Genomic DNA, 21,601 nt, shown 5'->3' on the forward strand with positions numbered 1-21,601 from the left:
GTAACAACAGGACAACTTTCATGTCGTCCAGAGCAAGTGAAAATGTAATGAGAATAGAGTTCAGCCCTAAGGCGTCCCAATTATAAAGTCAAACTCAACACACACACACACACACACACACACACACACACACACACACACACACACACACACACACACACACACACACACACACACACACACACAACACCATATCTTCCTTCCTTCCCTCGACTTAGCCCTTCCTCTGTTTCTGCTCCACTTCTTCATCGTGCAGCCTCATTTGAAGTTCCTGTGTGTGTGCTTGGATTTAGAAATAGGGAGGACAGGGATGAAAACACAAACAAACGCAAGGACTCATGCAGAAGCCATGCAGCAGAATGTCCAGGGGTCTTTTACACCTGAATAATGCATGAGTGTGTTTTAAAAATGAGGAGTAGACAAATAATTTCTCATTATTTGGAGGTATGTATGCGCCTGGAAACACAAATGGAACTTGCCTTAGCCTGTTCAAACATTTGAAAAGCTACTTTGAGATAAAGATGTGGGAATCACATTTGTGTTGTTCACACAGTTAAATGATCATTCTACTCATTTGTACATTTTAATAGAATAAAGCAAGAAAACAACGGTCATTTCACTTTTATTGCGAATTTTCCACCTGCCCTCCAGACTGTGCATACACTTGGTTTTTAAAAACCAAGATGGTTGGTTCAGATATTTTAGCAATTATTAGTTTTTCACTGTCCACTGTTATTTTCAACAATTTTAAACACCTCCCACTTTCTACTGTTGTAAATGGGAGACGGTCCGAAAATGACCCCAGGATTGTGTTATTTGGTTCTATCAGAATAAATGGACATTACCTTACTAGACTCCACCACATTAATAATATAGCTTTAATAATCTATTCTCTAGTCTAAAGTCTTGGTGTCTAATCCTATAATTTAAGTCTCAGTGTTGTCATTTGTTGCTCAGGTGACTAAAATGGTGCATTTCTGCTTTAATAACCTGAGACCATTAACCCAGATCAGGTGATTTCTTTCCTCTGCAGATGTACAAAGGTCATCTGTGATCTTATCTCTAACCGACTAGACTGTTGCAGTGTTCTCTATTCTGGTATCAGCAGGAGAAACATACAAACATGCATATGTCTCCTGCCGGGCTGTTAACACACATTAAAGGAATCCTTGCTGCTCTTAACCCTGTATGTTTTTGAATTGACTTAAAGATTTGATGATTTAACTGAATGGTCAGAATCCTGCTTCTATCTCCAATGTCCTAACAGGATAAGCCTGATCGCTGCTTGAGATCCTTTGGCAGGACCCTACAAATGGTTCCTAAATCCAGACTTGTCTCTAAAGGTGACCTTTCCTGTCTCTGCTGTCCAGACCCGTCAGCTGTGGAACTCCCTGCTGGGAGATCTCAGGCTGCTCCTCCTCCTCCTCCTCCTCCAAATCTCTTCTTAAAACGTCTGTCATGTGGCTTCTTCCTAACTGTTGGAATTTACAGTAATTATTTAAATGCACTATATCTATTTTATATGTATATATACATACATTTTGGTTTTGTGGGTGTAAAGACTTTTGTTTTTATTGTAAGGTGCTTTTTGCTAAAATGAATATTAACCTAATGTTATTTCTCCCTCTGCTAAATAGGAATAAGTTGAAAAAATTATCTAAGCAAACTGAAAACCTGTTAAAATTCGTGTTATTATCGTCACAACTTATGTCACAACCCTCCAAATTTCTGTATATCAAAAATGTATGATAATACACATTAACAGTTAGTTTACTGTTAGATTAATCACCAGTTCAGTTCTATGTCATTATTGGAAAACATGCTTGACACATTCGAACATATAAGGATTTATGAAAAAAAACACTACAACTAAACCAGGGACGGTCTCATCTTTCTTTGAGACATCGTGCAGCTGGCTGTCGTGTTTGGGGAAATGCAAGAGATAGGCCAAGGTCAAAGGCTTCACTCCCTAGACACCACAGTCTCTTTGATTGTTTAGGAACTAGCAAACTCATAGACAAAAATGATGTCACTTAATGATCTGGAGGGGTTTAAAGTATGACCAGAGGAAATGGGACTTCAGAATATGAGAGCAATTCACAGTTGTTATATTGATGGATTCGGATTTTCCTCTGCCAAGCTTCGATAAATATTTCAGCATGAGACATCAAAGGCCTCCTGAGCACTTTCTTCACTGATGAGTGGACCGTTGACCACAGCACATTTTCCACAACAGTGACATCTGTGTCAAATCACAAAATCATTTGATTACTTTTTGTACAGTGTGGAGCTAATGCAATTTTTTGTTTGTCAAACTGACCAAATGGTGGACTCTCATTGAATATAGGGTACATGTGTTGGATACAGCTCTGGAAAAGATTAAGAAACCAATCAGTTTTTCAGATTTAGCTATTTAAAATATTTGTGTTCTGTTCTTTAAACACTTAACTACCTTCCAACAGACACGTGGATTAAATGGCTGCCATATGTCAGGACTCAGGAGTGATCTCTTTATATAGAGAGAGAGTGGAGTGCATGATGACAATGAAGAGGAGGGAGGAGAGGGTACAGGGGGATATGTACCACAGTGACAGATGCAGCTCATCACTCTGATACATGTAACGGATTTAGATGTGTTTTATTCTGCTGGTCTAATGTAACAATACAAAGCAAAGACGATGCACATTTTGTATTTTTCCCTTTGTAATCCTGTGCACGGTCTTTTCAGCTTAAACTCGCCATGTGACCGCCTCATCTGGAGTTACATAACCGCTGACACAGCGCCACGAGCCAGTGTGACACATCTGCCAGGAGATGGCGGCCTCGGCCACGCGCCTCGATGCATAGATAAATAAAGAAAAGAACGCGACCCTCTCGACGTGTAGGAACATGTAGGCTATCTGGCAATGAGGGGAAGGTGAGAGGCAGGAAAAAGAAGCCCGGGATCGGAGCGTACACGAGCGGCCAGAGAGGCTGTCAAGAGGAGGACAGATGCCGGAGAGAGGGGGGAGAGGAGCCCGCTGCAGGAGCCTGAAGGACGGGCACGGAGGGAGGCAGTTCCCCGCTGCTGCTGCTGCGGAGCGTTGATGTCCAGAGGAGACGCATCGAGCAGTGAGTACTTCTCTCTCCTCCCTGTTCCACTCAGAGACAGTTCACATGGTGGAGGTTTGTTTCGATTTCTTATCGGAGTGAGTTTCATTGAATTCACCTCAGGAGGACTCATAGATGGCAAACACACAAGAAGTGATGGGATTATTAGAGAATATAAATAAAACTGGGTTGATCCACTTGAGACACGCTGCTTGTTATTAGCTCAGCCTCGTCTTTACCCCACGATCATACGTTTATATGGATAATAGAGTTCTTCCATCCTGACGGTGAATTGATGTCGTCAGAAAATAAACAAACAAAAAAAGACATGTAATTAATTGAGTGCGAGGTGCCGTGGCGCACGAGAGCGTCCGTGCACATGTTGACTTGGCCTCACGCACGGTCGCGGGGGCGCGCACGCACCCTCGACCACCCACTGGTGCGAAAAACAAATCAGAACAGAAAAAGAGGAAATTCATTAAAAAAACAGTGTAATAACAGTGTAATATAGAGAGAACAAGGAAATCAGTGGTGTGTGTTTTCACGTGAGAAAACTGGCTGGAAATCGGACTGGGTGGGATCACGTGATAATGATGGCGGTGGGAACACAGACACAAGTGACAGCTGCTGACAAGCGTTCTGCAGTGAGCCAGGGGCGGATCCAGGGAGGGGGTCAGGAGGTCACTGGCCCTCGCTGAAATCTGATTTGCCCCTGAAGTGCCTCAAGCGAGTGGGGGGGTTGATGACGCTCCTAACACGCGACAGAATAATAAAAAGAAAATCTCCCAGTGAAAGAATTATATGCAATAAATTACATGCATACATTATAGATTATGTATTTGTCATATTATTTTACCAGGGTGTATGTGAAACATTGCTGCTCATCATTTTACTTGGAATATGTCGGCTTTTTCCATTGTAATTGTTCATTTCCAAACCATATGGCATAATCAAACACTAATCAAAGATATTTACTGCCCAATGGATAACTACAAACAAAGTTTTAGAATTGGATATTATGTCCAAAGGTAACATCTATCTATCGCTGTTATAGCTCACTAGTTGACAGGACCCTGTTTGCTACCTCCACCATGGATGTTGTGTTTTCTCCTGTGTTGTTATTGGTAAAGCCGATTAGCAGCACACTGGGTGGAGGGATGGGACTTGGGCCAGGAAGGAAAACATTATATTTTGGTGCAGATCCAGTTAAAGGGACAGAGCCAGGAATCTTTATTTAATCACGTTACTTAACATCATGAGATGGGACATTCTGTGATGATTTTGACATGAAGATTATCTGACAAAAAAGTAATAGTGTTAAGATCTATGAGTTGTACAATTTAGTAGAAATGATCACCCTCTGTGCTCTGCTGAGTGCCACTCCAGTTTCACCCTTAAAAAACCTGGATGCAGTGATTTCCCACATGCAGTGGCTTGTTTGTTTGTTTCTGGTCTCTATGCTAAGGTAACCGACAGCTGGCTCCGGCTTCATATTTACTGTGTAATTGATCTTCCCATATATCTCTCTGTAAGAAAGCTATAAGGCATTTATTATAAGAGTCAAACTATTACTTTAAGTTTAAAGTGATAGAGACTGATGGCTGCAGAAAAGTGTGGTCAATTTATTTGTGAAGGATTATTCTTTAAATCTTTGATCATTCTCATTATAGCTCTTGTTTTACATAAATCCAAACAATTTAATCAGATTAAAATAAAAACAAAAACTGAATAAATTTATAGGCAGAAGTACCGTTATATATTGTGAATACATTTGAGTTTGCACAAAAGCTTTGTTAAAAGACATTAAACTTAGCTTTAGAAAATAGGCAGCAATGAACAATTTCGAAATGGCCAAATATATTATTGCTGTTTACCATTTTGGTTAGGAAAATAGGTAAAGTTCAGAATAAAACAGTGCAAATTACAGTATGTGGTATTTTAGAGGAGAAACCTCACAGTGCAAAGGCAAACTGTCATAACATGATTTAGCGCAGTCCACAAAAATCTTCATTTTTATCCCCTGCATCATTCTTAATTTCATGCTACACATCCTCATGAGTCAGCCTCTGTTCCTATGCAATGTTTGTACTTTGTGTCACATTCCATGTTGCAGAATACAGAACATTCACATGACCACTAACATGCTATGCAAACACACAGCATCACACAGCTCTCATGCCCTGAGACCCCTGAGGCTGAAGATGTAGGTTTCATGAGGCAGAATTAAAGTATACATATGTGGAGCATGTCAGACACTTGACTCACCTCTACCAACGCAGAGAGAGACGGTGTTTGCAATCATTTGTGTAAAATTTGTGGAGACATTTCTGAACTGGCTCCCATTGGTGAGGCTCAAACGCATGCACACATGTGTGAATCTCCCATAATTCAATGGAAAATAAATATTTAATTTTTAAAAACAGAAGATAGGATACACAAAGTCATGACAATACAGTGTTTGGTATTTTCTGTTAATATTTACAGTGACAGGACTGGTCAGAAGATAGTGACTATCCTGTAAAAGAGCTGCCCCCCGGATAATGTCAGCCAGCTGACAACAGCTACAGTTAAATCCCTGTGAAATGGCCTCAGGCAGGTCACTTAATCCCCTCTCCCCCTTGAAATCCCCTTAGTTTCACATGTTTACCATTTTACTTAGGTATTAGGTGTCTTGAAGAGAAAAGTCACCTTTTTGCATCATAAAGTGCTCAGTTTAGAGAGAAATGTGTGTTTTTACCTAGGGTAGATAAGACTAAAGCCCCTTTTACACTGGTCAAAAAAGCATCTGGTTAGTTGGATAGTTTTCCCATGTGAAAACACACACAGTTGTTTCTGTTGTACTCTCCATTTTGTATGCAATGGAAATGGATTCAATCAGCATTCACTCCTGGGTCAAATGATTCTGCAGCGGACACAGGTTTTGAATCAACTCTGATCAGTGTGTTGAACATGATGCAGCAAGGAAACAAACAGAAAGGTTAACTCCTCTACTGGCAATGGGAAAGGAGTGAATCACTTAAAAAATCAAACAAACTTGTGTATACACGCTAACACATTTTATCTGAGGTTGTGTAAGAAAACTCAGTGCATATTGGCTATGAATGTTGTTACAAACCTGGATGTGACCCTCTGGGTAACTTGTAGTAGCTCTGAATATCACTTAACTTTGCATCTAGTGTCATCAGTAAGAGCTATAATTAGCATTTAGCTCAGAGCACCACTGTGTCTAAACTGTCTTACATAATGTAGAAGCTAATATGGCTCTTATGGGTGGAACAATTCTCTAAATCCAAGGTTCGATTAAGACCTCGACATTAAAACATATTGTCCTGGGTATTTTGGATCTAATCAATGACATACTCCTTCCTAATTATTCTACTTAATTATTTTCAACCTAGAATTATTCTTGATGGACCACTCTGCCATGCCTCAATGGACAGTCATGATTCAGACACAAAGACAAGCCTTTCAGTCAATGACATAACTTTCTATACCAGCATGCTGCTTCGCTTTGCTTCACTTCCCTTTCTGTGTCAGAGCATTTACATGCATGAGGCATATACGCTGTGTTCCCTTTTTAAAATGTACCTACTTTTTTTGCCAGCTTTCCTGGAACACGGAAGGAAATCAACATTGAAGAGAAAGTGAAAATAAACCCCAGCGAGGACTGCAGAGGGTCAGGGAGAACAGGGAACTGCAGCCTCCACAACGCAGCCCTCCAAGACTTCTGTGGACATTTCAAATCTCTCTGTTCTTGGCCACCCATGAGAGGCGGTGGAAGATTCAATCACATGCTATTTGAAGAGTGATCACAACCAAACCTTCTGAGACCTCACTCTCAAGTATTCAAGCTTGAAACCTTAACAGGCGCTTAGATCAACACAAGCTTTCCTGATTTATTCTCTTGTCCAACTCAGGGGTTGTATTTTGACAGAGGAAGATTTCTTTTTTACTGAAGGCCTTAATAGAGAGACCCAGCCACGGCCTTCTGCAGGGTCTCAGAAACCTTGGGGTGAAAGTGACGGAGGTGATGGGCAACAAGAACAGCAACTTGCCAACAGATTCAGACACTGCGCTGGATCAAGAAGAGAAAGAGATGTTCATTGAGAGTACCGAAGGTAAGATAATTAAGTTTTTTTTAAATAATAAATGTGCTTTTTATGTTTGTGCACTTTAAGGTATTTACTGTTATCTGATGTGCATGGAAATTACTATAAAAATAAACAGTATGACTCATTCACAGCTCATTTAATAAGATGTCTCTCAGGTCTGTTATCTTTGAATGACCGTAGACTAACTTTATTAATCTCTTGGCACAATAGAGACTCATTAGATTTATAACCAACCAACAGAGAACTGACTGAAAGCTCATCATCCATCTGTGGACAACAGTCTCCAACAAACTGCTGGACTGAGCCAGAAAAAAACTAACGAGCTTAAGATGATCAGCATGATACTAAGCTGTAAGGAACCCCAGGCCTCTTCAAATGCGTATAATGAACTATACAGTTGGAGCTGATAAGCTTTGTTATGTAAGAGTAGCACTTTATTGCTACAGAAACGTTGCTGTTACGTCATTGCAGATGCAACCTGAGAAACAGAAGAGTGAAACTGACAAAGACATCAAAGACGTCCTCCATCAAAGATGTCCCTTTAAAGCTAAAAGCAGACATTTATTTATTTAGAAACAGCAGTAGGATTCTTCATAGTGATGAACAGTAATGACCAATGTTGGCAGCATTAGCGTTTCAGTAACGGCGACATGTAAACAAACCAAACTGATCATGCACAGTTTGGTTATAGAATCACTCGGTATGTCGTCTTTATTAACACACACGCACACAAACAATATTTTCCAGTTTTACAGGTAGTTATGTGGAAGTTAGGCTATCCCATTTGCTGTAGCCACACATGTGAATGTAGCAGTGGTGAACCTTCGCCTCCTGATCACTTCCAATCTCTGAACTTTGTTGAACTTTGACCCACGACATTTGCCTGCATCAGCCTGTGTGCGAGCGTGACGTTAATCTTAAACTAAGCCCACAGGCTGCTGACTCTATAGCCATATATCAATCCACTGAAGACCTCTGTTAGATCTGTTATCTCAACAGAGAACACAGGACCAGTCCTTCACACAGCAGATATGTTTGCTGCAGCAGACTTTGTTTTCTATTTGATGTCAGATGGGCGTCACTGATGGTTAAGACGCAGGATGAGAGGAAATTATGACATGATCGTTTTCTCCAGACTCAAAAAAGCAGGTTATGGAGTAAACTGACAATTTATATTGAAAGTATGACAATGAACAGCACATACTTCCATATACTATGACTACTATAACTCATCATTGATAATGTCAGAAAAGCACAGGAAAGATACTGTGATCGGAGTTTACAAATAGTAACTGAAAGGTCTAATTTATATGTCATACTAGTGTGTTTGTGTTCTATGTTTCTAGGAAGTGTCTCCGGGGATGGAGCGCTGGGCCTCAGCCCCGAGCTGCTGGCCTCCCTGCAGTCCCTCGGAGAAAACAGCAACTACACCCTGCTTCCACACTCTCTGCACCAGGTGTGTGTGTGTATAGATCTACTTTAAATGTGAGAGAAAGTTGGAAGATACTTTTTCACTCATATCCAGGGAGAATATACGTCTTTTAGTAGAGATAGCTGAGATACACATAATAAATCTGGTATTTCTCAGACATAAGATTTGATTAGATTTTTTCCATGAACATGCAAATGCAACATGGAATGACCATTGTTCTTAACTATGAGTCTGATAATCTTAATCATCCGCTGTAAACATTGTTAAGTGGACATGAGCAGTTACTGAGGCAGAATATGACATTTATGCAACCGCTGTGCAGGTGCAGAGATTTGAACTGGCAGCCCTCTGCTCCTTTGTTCGTCTCCTGGCGACTCTCCTGCCTCGGATCACAATTACAGCATTCAAAACAGACACACTAATTAGAGGTGTGATAAATATAGTTAGGTGGTATCTCTGTGTTTCGCTGGGAGGTATCACAGCAAAAGATCAGTGGTTTCTTGTAGCGTTTGCAATACTTTGTGCAATACTTTGTAGGCTACGATTTCCAGACAACACTTAGGCAATGCAATTAATTTGTCTCAGCTCTTCTAGAGCCGCGAGAAGCCTGTAGTTTAGTTTGTGTTGCTGCCAACTGCAGTAATCAGGGAACAAAGAGAAAGCTGTTATGCCTCAGATACTAAGAAAGGAAAAGGAGAGGCTAAGCACAGCAATCAGAGTCTGGCTAGTTTGACAGAAGCAGTTATATATAAAAGTTCCAGCATGAAATCAAGTCACAAGAAATTTGTGTTGGTCTGAGTGTTAGCACATACGACAGATCACTATGTTCACTATGTAGAACCCCTTTTTATCAGAAACATGGTCAGTGTCTTTCATACTCGATTGGACATGTAGGTCCATATTTGGTCATAGCTGCTACTCCTGTGTACTGAGTATTTCATGACCTGAATCCATTTGTTTAAAATGCAAGATATTTAAAAAAACAAGTCAGCTGCCACTTGAAACTACTCAGTTCTTGACTTTCAATTGAGTTTTGTGCGTCTGCCCCTCGGTAAATCCTGATTGTGATGAATTTAGGATACTTGTGCTCTGGAGTCTTGGGGTCATGTGACTTCACAATATACGACTGACTGGCAACAGTTATACCAAACATTAGCAGGTTTTTAAGCTTGACCCTGGTGCTTACTGCATTTGATAGAACATTTTACATCTTGGAGTTGGGAGCTGATAAAACAAGAAATCCAAATAAGGCATGTTCTTCTGTGAGGAAATTGTAATGGTAATTTTTCACATTTTAAAGCACAAATGTCTAATCAATCTTGCTGCAGCCCTAAAACTACCTGCTATCATAGAATTACAGTCATATCCGAGGGAGAGAAACTGCTTCATCTCTAGATTCACGAAATCATGTGGTCGACTGGAGGAGAGGAAGGAAAAAACTGATGGGAAAAAAAAATCCCACAGAGACACGTTAATCCGGACCATAAGTAAGAGCATGTGACTTCATGTCTCAGGTCGTCTGCATCTTGGCATGACACTGCCATGTGATCCCCATCTTTGAAGGAATTTGGTGAATTAAAAAAAAGGACAAATTAGAGTACAGCAGCAGAATTGAAGATCCCTGTGTGCTTTGATTTTCATGGGTAGATTCCGATGTTTCGCACTGAATCTGTCACATGATTTGTGTTAGTTATTTTAATCCACAGCTGATAAATCCTGTATCCTGACTGAATTTATATACGGTATCTCTGTTTATCTTTTTGTTTCAGATTGCAGAGGCCTACTCACTCCAAGAGGACTGTATCCTTTCAAACGCACCGTGATCTAATTTCTCTGTTTATATAGGTAATGTAACATTTGCCAATCATTAGTATTTTCCAGCCAAGGCGTGGCTGAGCCAGAGTGGCACTTGATGTGAAGAGATAAAAACGCATTAGAGTGCTTTCTATTTCATGGAGAAAGTGTTTCCATTTGTGGTGGCTGGACAGAGGTTTAGCTTCAATGCCAGTCCTGGTCTGATGACGCCAGAATGGTTTCAAATTTATCCTAAAGAAGCAATTGAAATGTTACCACTGAATAAAATATTTATTGCAATATTAGCAATGTCAAAGGGAATTTATCGCTATTTTCTATCTGTTTGTTTGTGGCTCAGTCGCTGGGCGTTCCTCATACTTTGGCTCAAAGCCCTGAGGGTTTGCAGTTTAGTTTCCTCTGGTTTTGTTTGTGCCGTTCCCCTGGCAACAGCTGTCGGTGGATCTTGCTGCGCAGAGAATGGTATGAGTTGATGTGTTTATGTGTTAGAGGCAAGAGGAGAGAAAAAGATTAATGCAGTGACGAACAATGAAGGACATTTTCGGTGATATAATGAGCGGATGTCTGAGACTGGGAGGGAGAGTGTTAATGAATAACTTGACAGTATTGCTGCATTTCCACAGCCGGACCTTTGGAGTGGGGCTTGTAGCACCGAACATGCCTGATTGGTTTATTATTCTAGCATTTTCCAGCATTATCTGCAATTTCTTGTAAAATCAGTTCAAGTCCAGAATTTCAGTTTTTTTAAAATGTACTTTGCCCCGGTTGCTTGTCTCTTCTTCGTTTTAAGCAGGTCAGACTCCCAGTTTTTGCCATTAAATGGCTGCTGTTGGATCCATGTCTCAGTCCTACAGAAACACCTACCTTTATTGAATAAACATAACCAGTAATAGACTGAGAAATGCATGATTTTTACAAATTACAAACTAGGCTATGAATTTGATGGCTTTGGCGGTGTAAAACCTCTGTAAAATCAATATCAATTAAACTGCAGATAGTTTCGAATGAAAGTCTCAGTTGATGTCTTTAACTCATGATGCTACCAGACCAGTGGGCCATTCAGTTCCTACAGCTTGAGAAGCTCTACCATGAACGTCTGCTCTCCAACCTTGCTGCCCTGCAGGAAAACTGGGGTATTGCATGCATCTCCTTCTCCCCTTTGAAAAATATTACCTGTAATCATAACCTACATGCAATTCTGTTCTATCCAGACACAAGGAGTGTGTGTGCTTATTTTGTGTGCACCTGCACTCTCCATGTGTTCTCAGAGAGCCGATGGAGAGAGAGGAACCCAGAGAGCAGTTTACCTGCTGAGACGGACGCCATCAGTGTGAAACACATCGAGACCCTGAGCCAGATCTGCAGGACACATCCCAGGTAAAGCACAACAATGTCTGATGATCCTGTTCCTCAGAGCTGAAGCAGAGATACAAGGGGAAGGAGTCTGGGTCCCTTAAGAGCCGTTTTATCTACAATCTGCCACAACAGTTCCTCCACAGGGTGTGGTCAGAGACTTTCTGCACTTTCCAGAATTTGTCTGTTATTAAACATGTCCACATGCCTCGGCCCTGTGAGCTCAAACAGCTCTAAGTACTTCAAATTCCTCTTTCGCCATTCATATTCTATTTGATCTAGATTACCATCTGACAGAAACCTTTTAGCTCACATTTCCATTACTGTAATCGACTGTAATCTTTATTTTCGTTGTAGACATAAAGAGGAGTCATAGACTGAACCAGCACATAGATAATGCATGAAGATGTGCAGAGGGAATTGTTGGGAAATTCAATATCACTGACAGGACATAAAAGATTTCTGCAGGATAGTCATTTCCACCAGACAGAGACAAATACCACAGGTCTGGATGCCAGACACTGCACCTGTTCTTTGACTCAGAATGTGATTGTAGTCCACAGTCATTCTTGTAAAGGTGGATTTGTTTTAGCTGGAGTAGAATGAAAAGCCTGAAGAAGACTTGAGCTTTTTAATATGTTAAGTTACAGACCAGTGACCTTGTCTGACCTTCCTCCTTCTGTCTGTGTGCTCTTCCTCTGTCTCTGTCTCTGTTTGGCATCACTCAGACCATCCAGCAGTGTGGAGCAGGTAAGACACAGAAACTTTCTCTTTCTACATTGCTCAATCTCAGACTTTTTTTAAATAATGAACTAATGCCTCTATGTTTGATTCAACAGGACAGTCTAAATACATTGCTGAGAGAAATACAGATCAAGAACCAGACACTACAGTCCTGTCATGATAGAGGTATGTATTACATATACGTATACGTATACATATACACAATGCTAATGCTAACTTCCTAAGTACAGTGTTTACTATTATTTTAGCATATTAGCATGCTAATGTTGACTAATTAGCTCATTAGTTTTGCAGCTATTAAGTATTAATAACATTTTGGATCATGTTCTAAACAGTTTCTAAGGTGTTTTAACGCCTAACTTGTTTGGTCCAGACTCTAAGTGTGAAAGGTGCTCTGGACCACGGTCTTGGGATTCGCATTTGGGATTTGGGATTCACAAACCAATAAATGGCTAGTGCGGGTAGATTCAGCCCACGTAGGTGTTGACGTATATATATATATATATGTCATACTAATTCTTCACAGCAGTGGGACTAGGTTTGGACTTCAAGGTGTGAAAACACAAAATCTTGTTAATATAAATAAATAAATCTAAAGCTAAACACTATTCAGATTATTAGTTAAATCCATTATTTATGCATGGGGGAAATAGAGACAGTCATATAACAGATTGAGCTTTGTCTCATTTTACTGCTGATCCCAAGTGCAATGACCTGCAAATCTACTCACATATGAAACTACACCCGAGCTCTGGGTCAATACATAGAAAGTTCACACATAGGTCAGGCTTGAGTGATAATCCATAATCAATAGCCAATGTCCTATTCTACTGCACCATTCTAGTCAACAATCCTGAAACATCACAAGAGGATGGAGAAAACGAGCAGAATGCGAACTTGGAATCAGTGCCATGCTCACCGGAAATGGACCGTGAGGAGGGAGGAGGGGAGGAGGATGGAGAGGAAGAGAAGGAGATATATGAGGAAGGACAGGATGTAGAGGAGGAGGAGGAGGAGGAGAATCCATGTGCGGAGACACCGGAGGACGAGGAAGAGGTAAAGGTGGAGTGGCCAACAGGAGTCTCCCAGGCTTCGGACAAGGACCTGGCCAAACTGTCCCACACAGAAGGGGTAGGAGTCCAGTCTTTTCTGCTTGTCTGATGTGTGTTTTTCTGCCGTTATATATATTTAAATCTTAATGGACTGTTAGTGGACTTCAGAAACATGTTGACATCAATGCAGTGTGAGCAAGATGGATATCAGATGAATCTGAGGGGAATAAATGTCTTTTCCTGCTCTGTACCCTCGCTCTCATCTTTTCTTCCTGCCGCTTTTCCCTTCTCCTCTCCGTCCATCATCCCATACATGCATTTGACCTTCCTTCCTTCTTTCCTTCCTTCCCTTGTTGGCTCCCCTTGCTGATCCCTTCTGTTTTCACTTTCTATTATACTTCCCGCCCGGACTAAGTAAGACTGTATCTGTTTAAGTTCCACATTCTGACCCACAGCTCTTTGTCTTTGCCGGGACACTCCCACAGATGATCTCTGCAGTCACTTAGTGACATCATCACCAAATTATTTTCTTTCAAAAACCCCCACCCATGTTCACTGGTGTGGCTTCACACTCGGGATGTCTGCTCTGCCAAAACACCCCACTACATCACCGAGTCAGCGCCTGAGCAGGAGGGGCCTGGTTCTTCCTAGATTTGGGGATGAAATCAGACCTACTCCAAATAAACAGTACCAGCTGAAGTCCTCACAATGATGGGTTCAGGTTTTATGGCTGTTATGTAATCCAGCAGAGGTTTGACTGGGTGGGTCATGGGTGGGTCTCCTTCCTTTGTAAAGTACTCGTCACATTTCATGAGGGTTTTGCAGTTGTTACTGGCTCTATTTTCCCCTCTCTCTTTCTTAGTCTTGAAATACAATTACAAATCCCATTTATTTACATTTAAATTATAATTATAAATTCAGGAAAAACCTCTGTTGAACATATTTCCTTGCAGTGATATTGATGCATAGACATAAGCTGTGGCCAGGATGTCTGTTCACAAACAAGCCTTTTCGTCTGATGGCTCACTGCTCGTTCACGACTCAGTCGAATGACACAGTGACCTGCCGGACAAAGCTGAGGCAGAGGCAGCAGCATTAGTTTATGGGCTGTATAATAGATCACTTTGTTGACAGTGTGATATGTGAAAAGGCCACAGTGTGTCCTTTCAGTTGCTCTGGAATGAGCTCTGAGAGCACAATTAATCACCACATATGTGAAAGACTTGTTCTACTGTTGCAGACGCGTCATGTTTATGATGCTTTGTGGCCTTGAGTGTTTCTCATAGTTCAGTTTACTGTTTGCTGCTGTTCATTTCTGTCAATATCAGCTGGCTGGAGAACTTCAGTCACATGGGGTGGATCCAGAGGCAAACTGGGGCCTATAGAGCTAACAGTAAACAAGGCAACTGCAGTTACCCAACTCATAACCTCAGCTAATGGCCATGCATGACTGCCACCTGCACTTACTCTTACCACTTACTTTTTATTTATTAATTAATTTCACCATAAATCTATAATAATGAGTATTTAAGCTTTCTGTAAAGGTGACATCATATCAGATGGATACAGTGACTCTGGGAGTTACAGTATTGCTGTTGCAGTCTGCCCATCACTTAGATCCACACATAAGTGAACTGTCCTGACTCTAATTGGCTGTGACATTTGGGACAAAAATGTTATGTTCCCCTCAGGATGAAGCTTCTCTCTGCTCACGCTCACAAATATGACTATGTCCTGACAGAGTTCTCAAACGTGCACATCTACATTCAACATTTTGTTCATCTAGCTACATCATGAGGTACATTTTTACTTCAATAATTGACAAAGAATAGTCATTGCAATAATACTCTACTTTGTGTTGTGTACTAGTTAATAAGTGCATGTTAACAGACTAAGTTAAGATATGTTAGCATTTAGCTCAAACACTGCTTTGCGTGAGTGTAATGAGCAGAAAGGCTATAGATTATCACATTTTTATGTGATTATTCCTTTACGATATCACTGAATCTGACATTTCTATGAGTTGTGAAATTTCACCAAGAACAGCACCACTTTTATCATTGATTTGATAAATATTTAAGTGAAATATTCCTCAATAAAAGTGTAAAAGTGACCTGCAAATATTGAGCCACCGCAAGACCGGCTGTTCCACCATCCAATCCAGTGCAGCTCGAATCCGTACGGAGAACCTCAAACGGGAGAATCAGTTGTCGTAGTGAACGCGCTGTTGTCTCAATTGACAACGTCATATATTTTGATAAATCCCCTGTGTCCCTAGATGCCTGTTTATTCAAAGTTTATAAACATTGACAATATCGCCTGTCCAAATCACAAGAAAGTGGTAAAACTTGGCAAGAAAGCAATGCACTTTCTTGCCAAGTGTGAAGCTGATAAGATCAACAGTTCTTGAGCCACAGATAGACAGGCATTTCTGGCTTTATTAGATGGATGACTAAAAAGGCACTTAATAGAGTGCATATCTCTCCCAAGGCTGAACAATTCTAGTCTAGTTTTTATAGAGGAAATATAAAAAAATAAAAAGGAAGTGGTCTAATAACCTAAATGATTTATTTCTCATTGCACCAGCTTTGGCGGTTCCTGCTGACAAATAAACTAAAAACAGAGAGCACAACTCCACCAAGGCCCAACAGTCCCCTTAATTCAATCAAGCTGCACCGAATTACACACACTGACGTCTAATAATAAATAAAGCCTGAAATCATATCACACCAATGTTGTACCATTTATAATCTGGATCTGCCCTAGACACAGAGTATGTGATGTTTTGTGGACCCACAGTTTCAGTGTATATTCAAAATGTCTTCCCCATGAACCATGCAATGTGCCTGGGATGCTAACAGAGTCGTCTTTGTGTTCCTACCTAACCACTTATCTATGGAGGAGGGCCAGAGTTTACGTCTCATCTGGGAGAAAGCTGCTCCCTGCTCACGCTCACAAATATGACTTTGTCCAGACAGAGTTCTCAAACCGTGAACATTTACATTCAACATCACAGTTGTCAGGGGGTTATACAGAGCTGTGCCTCAGAGCGTGCCCTGAGCTGTAAAACACAGTACACTGATGCGCCTCTGTACAGATGGTATAACCCACCGACCTCACTGAATAATTGACCTATAAATTATGGCAGCAGATGATGCTGACAGCTTGGCGGATGAGTACGTTTGACTAGTCAGCAGATGACCACACTGTGTTATTGTTCCTGGTTCAGAGATTGAGATCATGTCAGGGTTTTATTAGAGGGGAAGTGTTTCAAGCTCTACAAGGAATCCCTGCTCCTCTGACCTCGACCTCTTGTTGACAAACAGAAGCTCTTGACGATAAAGAACAATGCAAGGAATTCCTCCCTGTATCTGGGATTAGTTTAAATAACGAGTTTATCCAACTATATTTTACAGCAGAAATACTTAACCACAGTCAGACTGTGTGTTTATGCTTCTGTGTGGTTACACCTGTGCTTCTGCAGATTCTGTGTTTACTCTACTCAGCCAAGTTTCGATGGCTCAGCTCCAGTTCATCTAAAATGCTGCTGCTCTTCTGTTGACTGATACCAAACATACACCGGACATTGTCCCATTGGTCTGCTGATAGAGCATTTGCACTGTGCACCACTGACTGTGTTTTATGGTGTATTTCTTACAATATCATGTGTGCTGTTACGTTCTTATTTAATTAATATTCTGGAAAACAGGAAACACAAGGACAAAGTGGAGGTGATAACATATGCGACCATGTTCCTTGGCTGGTATTGAATTGGGGATGTTATATGGTGGGTAACCACACCGCAAATCATTTTTACAAAACCAGTTACAAACGATTTATCAGTCCTATATAATTAGCTTTATACATTTTTTGTCCAACTTTGATTGATGACACTTTCTTTTTAATAACAATTATTTTAGTTACACTAATGTGGCATCTGGAGCATGACCTAGGAATATGTCAACATTTACAAAAGGAAAAAATGGTCACCATGGTAACAAAAATTCAAGTTTATATTTTTGAAATGAATAAATGACGTACTTTACATATGTACATATTTATTGGCAGTTTTGGATCAAATAAACGTGATGAGTCATACACCACTGCCAGCTAGATTTTTGGAGCCCCCTGGTGGTTTGGGGGGTTCCTAAGCAGCCACCTAGTAAGCTTATAGGGAGGAGGATTGCAAAGAAAAATACAACAACCATATAGTTTCACTTTTAAAAGGGTTCAGTTGTTTTTAGATGGTAATGGTAGTTTTTGACGTTACTGAGGGAATAAGATTTGCACTTAGTGATCTTGCATTGTTTAATTGTGTAACCTTATGTCTAAAGGGTGAGGTTGCATATCCTATCTCCACTATGACCCAATAAACATTTACTGTATGGAAAATCAAACAGTAAAGCAATATAAGGTGGCAGGTGATTTAGACAAATGTGTGTTGTAGGGAATCATTGATGGAACGATATTACACAACATTAGACGTTATTCAGTATAATGAGCTATTATAACATTAATAAACATGACTAATATTCATAAATGCATGCAACTAAAGTACAAGTCAAATAAAACACAATATTACTTGTTGCAGTGTATTTATATAGTTAATGTGTAGATGCATTTAAGATGAATATCAATTTATCTCTCATTTAATCTGAATGGTGTAGGAATTTGATCAAATTACATGAAATCAATCAGAAAACAATATAAACCAAATCACAGAATGTTTGAACATTATTCTGCCTTTGTGTCAGACAATAAAATCAGCTGGTTTTCAGTTCAGAGTGGCCTGTTGGTTTTATGGCTTTTGTCCCGACCCTCTTGCTCTGAGATGGAGGCTGAGGAACTAAGGCTCAGGAGTTCCCCGCTGACCCCCTCCGGCCAGTTCCGCCTTAATAATCCCCAGTGCCATGCCAGTCGTATATATATCTGTTTTGTCAGGTTAAAAGCCGTTTGTTTGGATGAGCAGCAACTCTTTTGGTTTCCTGTCTGAAATGAAGGTTTTATGGAGCTGGGATTACCTGACCTGCAGGGGTCGACCTGCAGGTCAGGGATCTGGTTTCCCACATCTTGGCTCAGTGAGGCCTGGGCTGTCTGCTACATATGATTGTTTTTATATGTTTTTTGGACAATGATGGAGTTTAGAGGATAAGAGAAATATATACACACACACATACACAAGTATCGACGATATTCTTTACACAAAGCTGTGAAGTTGTACTTATAAAAGATGTTGGAATAACTTTCATCCCAGTCCTCTCATCAGATGTTGATTAACTGAACACAGTTGCCGTCGTCCTTTAAACAAGATGAAAACATGATTGTTTGTTTCATGTGGTTTCTGAAGAGTTCTTCTCCTGACGGTCTGGTCTCCATTCTGAAGAGGAGGAGAGCGTCTCTGGATGGACTCCCCCCCCCCAGCGACATCGCTGCTAAACAGAACTCCAAACGCAAAGTTCACTTCAGTGAACCAGAGGACGGCACCGAGCAAGGTACACTTCAAGTAACCTGTAATCTAAATGCCTTCATGACCTAAAACATCAGTATAGAACCACACCAGCTCACTGTGATACATCCGTACTGTCAACTGCTTTGACTTTATAAAGATGTATTAACTTTGAGTTATATTTCTTGCTTCTTAGATGAGGTGGGTGGAGACTCCTGCCTGATCCTCCTGCTGCTGTGCCTGGTTACAGTGGTGATCAGTGTAGGTGGGACCGCTCTCTACTGCACCCTGGTGGACACCTACTCGAACATTTGCACCGACTTCACTCAGAACGTCAACTTCTACGTCATGAACGTACGGAGGTTCTTCGAGGGGCTCGGTCACTGGCTGCCCCTCCGGACTTAACACAGGCGATAACAGACGTTGGCGCTGTAGCAGACAGTGTGAGGCACAGGGTGTTAACACTGCACAGACATGGGACCTACAGGCGATAATGTGATGCTGCCATCCAGAGAGTTTCATTCCTTCTCCAGTCACTGGACTTGTGTCTGAGCAAAAGAGACTTGTACATTTGACCAAACAGACTGAGATGTACAGTATGTGTCAGTCCTCAGGTGATCTAAGCAACACCAAACTGTAAAAACTATCCAGATCTCTTCGGCTCAGAAGAAAAATGTTATGATGAGTGCGTGTTGTGGGATGATGGTCGAATGAACAACTTGTTTACTTCGGTCTGTGTGGATTCTTCATCGTCAAGCTGAACCTCACAAGAAGGCTCACAACTCTCAGCCATATTTATATTTTAATATAAGTACTTTATCTGTGTAGTAGTGTTTCCCTCACACCTCTTTTTCTGATAGTTTTATTTGTAAAGAGAGAAGCTGTCTTTAGCATCATTAGGATCATTAGTTTGTGTAGTTATTTTGAAACATTTGAAGACCAATGTGATTTTCATTTTAATTTCATTCTACCATTATTGTCTGCTGTTTTGAGTCTTCTGTGCTAAATGTGTACATCAGACACGTTACACACCACAACCAAGAGTACCTACATTTTTTTAAACACCCAGATTGTCAATACATATGAGCCTTCATGATCCTTTCACTGAAAAGGTGTTTACCTCAATACAAGTGGTTACTTTGAACATTCCTCTGATCGTTTGACAAAGACCAGTTCAATCATTGGACTGAGTTAGATAAGAAATGATAAAGGCATAGTAAGGTCAGTATCTTATCCAAAAAGCACAGCATTAAGCGTACTAACTTATAACACATGATTGGCACTATGCGAAACAGTAATTCAACAACCGCTCCATAAACTCGCTCACCCTGTGTTTATAGTTTTGGTGCTCAATGTTTTCATCTTCATCATTTAGAGTGCATTTCTAATTCCGCTTGACATCTGGACGTACTGGATCCCTTCCAGTCGTCTCTTGCTATCGTGCAGACACTATTAAAAGCCCAATGCAGTGAGAAGATTTATTTTCAGTGTGTGCACAAAGGACACTAAATCTCAGAGAGCACATACATCCTCCAAGGCTGATCGGCTTCTTCATCGCTATATTACATCATCATCATCATCATCTGTATCAGATACATCGGGATCATTATTTAGATCTGCACAAAATAGATATTAGCACTCTATATATGCTTGATTTTTTCATACAACTGTCCCAAAAACTCCCATCTCTCAATCTTAAAGAATATTTAAAATAACTCCTGGATCCACATGGATGGAATACAATCTAAAATGTTATGGGGTCTTCTTTGGTACCTATCCCACCCCTCCACCAAGTTTCAATAAAATCTGTTTTTGCGTAATCGTGCTCATAGACAGACAAACAGCAATTAAATCATGACATCATTGGCGCAGGTAACAAAAGCTCAGTGTAGGTCTTGAGTATTAACATTTATTCAAAACTTTCTCTAAATGTCCCTATGGGTAAAAAGCACAAGGCTTTCATTTACACAAGTTATTCCATTTGAATCACTTTGTCCAACAGTTGTATTTCCTGGTTTGCTCAAGTTACACAAATGAAAAACATTCACTATTTGAATGGATGCAAAATGAAAATTTCAGCATGTTCTCTAAAATATTTGCCTTGTATTGTTTTTTTGAAACGATTTCTACTCTCCTTCAGAACTCTGTTTGCAAAGTAGTGAATATTACCTCTGTATTGTCACTGTGGATATTGTTTACCAGCAAGTGTTGCATTATGCAATACATCTTTATATGTTTTAATATCTATGTTCAGTTGTGTCCACAAGGGAATATTAAAAAATATATTAATATTTTCCATTGTGTTTTTGGTTTTAAGGCTTGTTTTAACTTGGGCATGGAGAGGAATCTCTCACTTTTGTATTAAATGTGTTTAATTTTATAACCAGAAAGGCTCCAAGTAGAGTGCACACCTCCACCAAGGCCAAACAACATTCCCCTTAAATTCAATAAAGCTGCATCAATTTACCATGAATTATTCTCTGAGAAATAAAGAAAGATGTTGAAAAACTTCCTATCTCGCAATGTTAAAAGAAAAAGAGAAATCCTGGATGCACCTCCT

The 21,601-nt window shown here is 40.4% G+C and overlaps 1 protein-coding gene across 1 annotated transcript; it reads left to right on the forward strand.

The window, feature by feature from the left end:
- The first annotated feature begins 2,852 nt into the window (after positions 1 to 2,852).
- Positions 2,853 to 21,507, forward strand: cnstb (consortin, connexin sorting protein b). The gene is made up of 11 exons (XM_061091074.1): positions 2,853 to 3,111; positions 6,695 to 7,208; positions 8,549 to 8,658; positions 10,404 to 10,434; positions 11,493 to 11,579; positions 11,715 to 11,823; positions 12,528 to 12,549; positions 12,639 to 12,708; positions 13,388 to 13,674; positions 18,943 to 19,087; positions 19,238 to 21,507. Exons 2-11 carry the CDS (start codon positions 7,121 to 7,123, stop codon positions 19,444 to 19,446), a joined length of 1,158 nt encoding a protein of 385 aa, XP_060947057.1. The 5' UTR covers positions 2,853 to 3,111; positions 6,695 to 7,120; the 3' UTR covers positions 19,447 to 21,507.
- The last annotated feature ends 94 nt before the right edge of the window (positions 21,508 to 21,601 follow it).

This window comes from Limanda limanda, chromosome 18, assembly GCF_963576545.1.
Source record: "Limanda limanda chromosome 18, fLimLim1.1, whole genome shotgun sequence".
NCBI lineage: Eukaryota > Metazoa > Chordata > Actinopteri > Pleuronectiformes > Pleuronectidae > Limanda > Limanda limanda.